Genomic DNA, 9,226 nt, shown 5'->3' on the forward strand with positions numbered 1-9,226 from the left:
ATCTCACATGTGAAGAAATAAAAGGAAGAATGGGAGCGAAAAGGCCGTCGTGTTTAGTTTTTCGATTATACGTCCTCATATTTTGTTTCAAGGTTTTCCAGACACATTGGACCGACACTCGTCTGCATGTGTCAAATAAACTCACCAATGTCTTTATTAGATGGACGGGTACAAAAAGCAATACTCGATTTGGAATGACACTGTCAGAGGTACTCATTTAATCCAGTCCATAAATATCATTGCGTCATACTGAAAGATGGGTCGAATTAATTGCCCCTCGCTTGTCCTGGAGCTAAATAATCAAAATATCGGAAAACCACATTACAATCAAGCCACAACTACAATAAGAAACATTGATACATTAGTACTGTAGTTCTCCTTAATAAGAAACATTGATACATTAGTACTGTAGTTCTCCTGCTGTGTCCGTCAAAACTGAGCATTCATTTCGGAAGGGAGAATCTTTGGTATCAAGCTCTGTTGTATTTCTTTATGAGCAGATATTCCTGAAGGTTTTTTAAAACAAATTTGACATTTAATTATTAATTATAATTAATTAATTCAAATTAATTAATTATTAATTAACTTTTGCCGACAACATACAGCAGCTATGCTAAAGTGAGCCTTTTATCTAATTTGATTCAAACATTCATCACTCTGACAAACACCTTGTTAATACATGAGGCACAACTTTACAGAAAAGAGAGCATCTTTAATGATAAAAATAATCGATACCAAAATAACCTTCACAGAACAATGCAAACTGGAGGGAAATACAGGGAATAATATAGTCTGTTTGCCAACAATGATAGACTGCCTTGGATGAATGAATGAAATGAATGAATGAGGGTCTCCAGTGGAAAGCCAAATATTGGGACCGGGGCTGGTCTGCAGGCAAAAAGGCTTCTCGAAAAAGCGTGCGAAACTGTCCAAGCAAGGGGTGGGCACTGACCTGCGGCGGCCATCAGACAGGAAACTGTTTCCTCACTTTGTCAGCCCACTCAGGATCCGTTTGGGACAACATGAGTAGCAGGTGCTGAAACTATGAGACGTGGGGAGAAAAAAAAAGGTTTTGTTAATTTTCCACATGAGCCGCTTGCTCGTGGCATCACTTGTCCTCACCTGACACAAAGACCAAAATTATTTGTTTAAATCTTTGGAAGCCTACCTGATGTTTACCTGATGCAAACATACATTTACAAAGTATTACACCGAGATGAGGCAAAACTTGATAGCCTTATTGATTATGCTGAGGATTTTTTTTTCATTAGGGGGAGGTCACCGCTTGATGACAGTACCATCACATGAGCGGGTGAACGGATGTCAAAATACGCCCAATTATAAAATGGTACCTCTTGATTAACCAAGCCTCTCTCTGTTCACTGCCATGTTAGCCATGTTAGTCATGTTAACAGGGGCAGTGCAACGCGTCTGCTGTGAAAGAGCAACTTTTAATGTGGCATTTCACAGCTTATCAAGCAAACATTTTTATATATTTCTGTCAACTTGTGCGGGAAGAGAAGTTCACTTACTGATGTCTGATAGTTGGGAAGGAGACTTCCAAAAGCTGCGAGAGAGTTTTTCTCTGTCAGGTAACCTTTCTTCACCAATGCTGCTACTGTGTCCTGCAAACAAAGAGAAAAGTTTTTATTTGGGTTTCATTGTCATTCTCAGCTTCAGTATGCTCCACAATACTCTGCACACGTAAAGAATCTAAGCCTTACTGTCAACCAGTGAGCATTACCTTGGAAGTTCGACAACACATGTCGGACAGAAATTCACTTGTGATTTCTGATAAAGCTAGGAGCTGCTCATCTTGTGCATCTTCCTCCTTAGTAGACTCTTTGTGCTCACTCTGGGACTGAATCAGCCGGAAAATTGTTCCAACAAGGGACAGACCTTAGAGAAAAAAACAACAACATATTCAGGGATAGAAACTGTCCGAAAATGGTTTCATTTCATCTACTCTGCATGTGTAACCATTGTATTGGGTTATTTATAGACTTGGTGCTTGCAATTGAATCAGATCTAAATGAGACGGGAGAATTAAACCAATCTCTCTGTATTTGTCACTGGACACGACAGCTGCTTGTTTACTTTCAAGCTTGGCTTGCAGCTGACGTGCGTGACGCCATGCACCGCTGAGATCATGACGTCTACGATCCACTGGTGAAAGGAGACTTTGATTCTCTCCTCTTTCATCTACAACCGCTTCAAACAAGGCACATGTCTTAATAGTTGCCACGATTATATTATTGTCAATGTTTTTTATGCTACGTGTTCCGTTGTATTTTTATTTTATGTGAAATGTTCTGTAAAGCGCTTTCTTAAAGTTGCAGTTGTAAAAGCACTATATACAATAAAAAAAGTTAGTCCACAGCCCTGATATTTGCCGATAATTATTTACAGTTGTGTCTTAAAACACAAGTTTAATATAATCCGCGACCATGCTTATGATGCAAAAGACTTGAATCGCATGTTATCTTTCCCCATTAATCTGTTAGTCTCCCAGAAAACCCAATAAATATTTTTGTAATGTGTTTTTAAGTTTAAAAAAACACTTTAAATAATGTGCTTTATTAAAACACAGTCATAACATAATTAAATTGAATGAAAAGAATTAATCATGGTGCATCATGATTGATTCTTTGCGATTGTGCTCCTCCTTCTGCTGTGCATGTCTCGGCCAACTGGGGGCAGTATAATAAAGACATGGGTGGTCAAGAAAAGGAGACAACTCCTCAGAAACCTGCGCTAGTATTAGAGGTTTTTCACAGCAGATAAATAAGATATGCATGTGAAAATTCTAATATTGTCTGTCCGTGTTGCTGCACCATTAGTGTTGCTTCATGTGACAAAGATGCAGATCTATGCTTGTTTTCATTATTATTTATTAAGCGAATTTAAAATGTACGTTTCAAAGCTGTATCTGGAAATATACAATGTGGAAGGTCAACGCTGAGGGAAAGGGTGGAGGGATGGGATTAAGTTCAGGTAAACGCTAAGAAGAAGAAGAAAAGAAGAAATTCCCTGTCCCTCAATCTGCAGACTGGTGGTTTGGGACCAAACGATTTAGAGAACTAAGAAGCACCAGAATATAGAGCTCGACATTGCGCGTACGTCCTGCATACGCAAATATGTACTTGAATTTAAGTGTTATTCAATACAAATACCACTAAAGTGACATACTGCTTGGGGTTTCCAGCAATGGTTGCATGGCCTAATTACACTTACTTGTGTCATCCTTGCTTTCCCACTGCTCATGGAATCCATAGAGCACTTGTAAAACAGAAAAGGCCTGTACCAAAGAACCTTTCTGCTCCTGCAGAACAACTGCAAGATCACTTGGCTCGCAGAGGTCATCGCAGACAACCTCACACACAAATTTCCATACAGCTTTTCCTGGTCCTTCACTGGAAGCTGAAGAAACAAATGGGACAATTCTTTCTCGCTCACTGTTCAAAGGAGCACATTAACTGATACCAACACACTAACAGCTGAAGGAAGATGAAATACATCATAGGTGTGTTTCTCATACTTACCAAACATTTGAATGCCCTCTTTTACAGTAGTTAAGAGCTGCAAGACATGAAGGTAAACCTCCAAGCCATTTGGACTCTCTGCTCTGTGAAAATGAAAACATTTAATTGTAAGGACAAAGAAAAACAAAGTGAATAGTTGAATAGTGAACCTGTATCCAAAATTCAAATTTCTCAATAGTTTGCACTGGGCTAAGAGCAGCATTTCTAATATTTTGCCCACCCCAACAACACCAAAAATTATGTTGTTAAATCAATACATGTAAGAGAGTATCAGTCACTATGTATTGTTACTTATATGAAATCTCATCAAGCAGGCATTCCGGATGCTGTGATCAGTGAATGTAAATGACAATACTGTAATGCCAAGTGCTACCCACATTTATTACACCTCAAGCTGAAGATTCATACCTAAGCTGCTTGGCAGCCTCAAGAAGGCATGGGGCTAAATCCAGACAGCTGTCACCAGTATCGCCCTCCTCACTAGGCCGAGCCGTGATCCAACCTTTCATCAGCTCCTCATCAAGGTCAAACAGCTTGTCAACGAGCTCGCCGACTTTTTCAAGCAGGTCCGCTGCAATAACAGCACCACTCACGTCAACAATTAATGTTACAAAGCAGACAAAGAGTTGCTGACAAGGGCAAAACGTTGTGTGTGCATTGCTTTTTAATCGAAGATGCAGTGTTACTCTTTATGTACACATTAGTGTCCACATACACCACCCAAAATATTACATAAACCTATAAAAATAATTAATCCATGTCATTATTGTCTTGGTTTTTGTGTTTTTTTTCGTTTTCCTTTTTTTTTAAGGTTGTGACATTGTGACGTTCATGAAATGCTTTGTACTTACATTGTACCGCCACCAAATAAAGTGGACCAAAATAAAGTTGGTCCACTTTATTTGGCTCAAGTGAAGTGGAAGTTATGTCATTTTTCACAAACCAGATGGCATTCTGATAACAAAGTGCTTAATAATGTACTACACTGGTACCCCACCCACTACTAAGCGGTTCAGACAATGGATGGCTGGATGTACATATTTTTGAGACACTTTAGTAGTTCAGCTGTGGCAAAGGTCTGCACACTACTACTGTAGTAATCTTTGTAAAGCCAGATTTTAGTAAAGGATTTCAAAACATTGTGCAGTTGAAGCTATCGCTGTGGCCAGTGAGTGCACATGAGTACACTGTAGCATATGTATATGTGAGTAAAGGTAAATACTGTTGGTTGAACTGGACATGATGAAAAGGAGGTTGCCGCGCACAGACGTCTGCTGTCGTATTCGCTGAAGCCAAAGGGAACTGACATCTTTTTGGGAGACGCAGGTCAGAATCAACCTGCAAACATCACAAGAGAAAATCAGGCATTTGCTGAAGGTTGTCTGACTCCTTCACCGAAGATGCTCATGACACCTGCTAGTCTCAAGAAGGGTTGGCGGATCTGCATCCCCCAACAGAAGCAACAGCACAGCCCTGCGGACAAATGGGAATTTGCATCAAAAAAGGATGAATGGCAACTTTGCATGTCTTTGAACGCAGGCAATCATTTACCCCAAATCTTCATTTTGGCTCAGAGTCAAACAAGTGTCTGGAAAGCAAGCAATGTTTCCAAGTATTCCCACGCAAATTTCCTAATGAGGCACAACAAAGAGCTTTAATACATTCTGCAGGCTCATAGGTGATGATGTAGATTTGAGTTAAAAATGAAAATGTTGCACAGTCAAACAGGTATAACAGGAGCACTCACTGTCAACCGTGGATTACGAGATTTGGCTATCACTCCAAGAAGGATCTCTGGAGCTTTGAATTCCTGCAGGAAGCCAGCCACGTCCTGCACACAGTTAGCGAGTTAAAAACGATTAAATACAATATTTACTGGATACAGGGCTTGACATTCACAACTGCCAAATGTTGGTGAATTTCCACTGTGACGGTTGACGCCGCAACTCGCACTAGCCATTTTGGCGGGTGCAACAGGCATTCTTTGATCGATGATCCGTATGGCTTACTGTCCACAAACAGTTGGGTACGCATGTGGTTTATGTTGAACACAATGTCCCAAATTAATTGTAATTGAGTTTGCATACAGTGCACACAACCAGAATGTAATTATTATATAATGGACAAACGGAAAACGAGAACAATAAACCACCTTATCCATCGCCATGTCCCAAACGCGACACAGATCTTCTTCCTCATCATCAGTGAGATGTATCTGACCATCTGACTCCTCTAGAGTTTTTGTGACCATCTGAGGGACACATGTGCCGGTTACAATGTGTGACACACAAAACAGCCTAATGCTCCAAGACTTTCAGATTAACGGTGCATCAATACACATTCAAGATTAGTTGCTTTCCCAAACGTTCATTCCCAAGACTGCAAAGAATGAATTTTGTCTCATAACCTGGATGAGGCGGGACAGTGTGCTGAAAAGCCAGTGCTTGCTGTATACTGTGTCGCCAATAGCATCAGTAACTTCAGCCTCATCTCCGTCGGATGTGTACGGAGGAGGTGATGGGTTACGTTCCGTTTCTGGAGAGAGAGCGCCTCTCAGTGGTGCGCATGTCTCGCCTGCTTCGTTTTCAGCAGCATCAAAACTGTAATCTGAAATTAGAAAAAACGTGTATAATGTGTACACGTTTGTGTACAACATCCAAGATTCTTCAAGGGAACTTTATGAGGCTTTTCGGCACATAACAAATAGACTACGTTAACGTCGCAAACATAATTTTCCTCTGCCTCAATTAATCTGGCAGATGCATTCTCTGAGTTATGAAAAAGGAACACATTTTATGTTACAACCTTAGCAGTCCAAGATAACGTGTGGGCTGATACGTGACGATTACGAGGCAATGTACAGTACAAACATTGAAGGGCTCTTTATATCGGCGAATGAATTGGTGTAATGAAATGTGATATACAACTTTAGCTAGCAGCTAAACATTGGCAGAATTTTGTCGCAAGCATGTAATGTAAAAATATCGGCTCACCCATTGTTACCGTTTACTTGTTAGACATAATTAATCGGTAACCATTACGTGCAGCATTGAAATCATAGGAGAATGCCTTCCAAAATATCTCCACAAAGCGATTTAAAACACGAGCGCATGCGCAATGTCACAACATCATTGTCTTCTTCGTTGAGTCTCCGCAACACAGTTGAACTCAATAACACCCTCTACGGACAATTAAGGGATCGGATGTTTATGGGATTTAACGTGAGAATCTAAAGTAGGTGGCCAACGGTTTACCGAACGTGACATTTGGATTTCTTTGTTTTTGCACATTGGCTGGCATCCAGTTCAGGTTGTACTGCCCTAAAACAGCTAGGCTAGGCTCCAACACGCCCGTGACCCTTGAAAGGATAATCAGATTAGAAAATGGATGGGTGGATGGATGGATGTTTCTGCACATATTGAAACTAAGATTGTGTGCATTTCTCATCAAATGGCCCATATTTAAATTCGCCATGTGTACTGTTCAGTGTCGATGGTCACCACATAGACAGTGCCACACACTTCTCTGTATTGCAATTTTCATAATCTGTGTAGTTGGGTGTTGTAAAGTTTACCATGTCCAATCTGTTACAGTGAAATAACTGACATAAAAACAATTCGGAAGATTGAAACGAAACATTACTTGAAGTAATTTTAACAAGTTCACAAGTAATTTACTTGTTAAACACCACAGTCATCTTGCTAACTGAACCTTGTTGCTAAATTAGGGTCCACCATGTGCGCATCAAAAGCTCACATTTGCCAAAAATGTCCACCTTGTCATTGTCCACCCAGTCAGCAAGCTCTCATACTGTATTTTGTTGTGTGCACGTACATTCATAATCATATACACACCTGGTGAACTCTCACAGAACACTAATGTTGTACAGTGAGCCATAGAACCAATAGCCATACCAAACAAAATATGCATGATTTGTTTGCTTTGTTATGAAAAATGGGGTTATATGAATGCCTACTAAGCCACAGAACTAATCGCCATAGCAAACCGAATAGGCACGATCTATTTGTTTTGTTCTCGGAAATGGGGTCATCACTCCTCAAGAACAATCATTTACCTGTCATGTCAAAGGAACCATATTCGTATGAGTTAGGTCAGCCATTTTCTTTGTACTGTGTACTTTTACGCAAATAGAACACGATGCTCTGACCACACTGTAGAAGCACTGTATGACATGTACTAAGTGTTTTCAAGAATACAGTGAGTTTTAGTGTATGGAACTGTAATCAACAAGGTATATGAACAGGGAGGTATGTGTTGTCCTTTCATTTCTCCCTTTTCTCTTATTAATAGCTGACATTTTGAAGTCTAGAACATACACGAAATAACTTCATAACGAGCAAACTACGGTATTGAGAATCCACTGTAGATATGCAGTCTGGACAGTCAAAGAGGGAGTACAGTAAATGCAAGCCGAGTCTATTCAGTATGATCTCTAGTTAACGTGGTGAAAGCTACCGGTAATCCTAAATTAACCGACAAATATTGCAAAGTCAGAAATTGTCCACATGCTAATCAAAACTGCTGTTCAGCAATTTGGTTCATTTGATGTCCTCCTTCGGTCAACACGCAATAAAAGCTGTCAGTCAAGAATGACTCCACACATCCTCATCATACAGCTGTCCAATAGTGGGAGTAGTCCGTAACCCTGTTTGCACATGGAGGAGCTTCCACTAAATCACTATTTGGGATCATGAAAAATAACAAGAAGTAATCACAGATAAAATACATCAGTAAACACGTTTTATAGACTTAGCGTGCATGGTGGGATGTGATAAGGGAATATTAAGGATGTTTTAAGCATTTTTGGACTAATATGAATGAATGCTTGCATCCAAGCCACGCATTGTTCTTAAATGTGGGAAATTTAATTTTTTCCCACCAAGTCCAAATAAATCCAATCAAATCCAACTTTATTGTTCACACATGTACGTACTTACACATGGGGATTTGGTACCTCTCCAGTTAATAAACCAATTTGTTAAACAACTATACAAATTATTAACAGTGAGGCAAAAAGTAGAGAATGAGAGAAGGCAAATGAAAAGTGTGGTTCTTGATCTGCTCAGTGTGCAGAGTGCCTTGAGATAACTTCTGTTGTGAATTAGCGCATTAATAAATTGAAGTGACTTGGAGTGTTGAGAGTATATTGATATTGATGTTCCCTATCTTGTTAAATTAATGTTAACCATTAAATGAATATTAATAACTAGAGATGGGTGAGTATCAGGGCATATGTCAAGGTATCGGGTACTCTGCAGTGGTACCAGTCACTGATGCCCTCTTGAACAATTTTTGTATTTGAAAAAAACGCATTATGGTGTCATAGTTCCTAGTCATAGTTTAACATGCGTTGTGGAGAATACTTTTCGAAAAATACGAGGAGACAAAATGGTTATTTGATAAAGAGAAACGTATTTATAGATTAACATGTTTATGCAAGCCACCACAACTTTCCATAAGCCTTCTGCTAATGACACAGTCTTTGACCTCATGTGTTTTGTGTTTAAAGTAAAGGTGCCATATCTTCGATATGTTTATCCTTTGAGTGTTGGGAATTTTGTGTTTTGAGATATGCTAAAGCTGATACTGGCCTCTGTGATGCTTGTGTGAGGATTGTTTTGTCTTCACTTCTGGTGTGTTTCTGCTCTATTTGATAGGAAGGA

General features: G+C 39.6%; 1 protein-coding gene across 1 annotated transcript; it reads right to left on the reverse strand.

Annotated features, from left to right (window-relative positions):
- Nucleotides 1-203: 203 nt before the first annotated feature.
- Nucleotides 204-6,672, reverse strand: saal1 (serum amyloid A-like 1). The gene is made up of 13 exons (XM_086110303.1): nt 6,536-6,672; nt 5,950-6,149; nt 5,695-5,793; nt 5,290-5,373; nt 5,094-5,173; nt 4,956-5,015; nt 4,765-4,880; nt 3,951-4,113; nt 3,543-3,625; nt 3,235-3,420; nt 1,745-1,899; nt 1,533-1,625; nt 204-1,042 (listed from the first exon to the last, which is right to left on the reverse strand). Exons 1-13 carry the CDS (start codon nt 6,537-6,539, stop codon nt 965-967), a joined length of 1,401 nt encoding a protein of 466 aa, XP_085966429.1. The 5' UTR covers nt 6,540-6,672; the 3' UTR covers nt 204-964.
- Nucleotides 6,673-9,226: the final 2,554 nt, after the last annotated feature.

The sequence above is a fragment of the Hippocampus guttulatus genome, chromosome 4 (genome assembly GCF_054856545.1).
Source record: "Hippocampus guttulatus isolate MCC_2025c chromosome 4, RoL_Hgut_1.0, whole genome shotgun sequence".
Taxonomy (NCBI): domain Eukaryota; kingdom Metazoa; phylum Chordata; class Actinopteri; order Syngnathiformes; family Syngnathidae; genus Hippocampus; species Hippocampus guttulatus.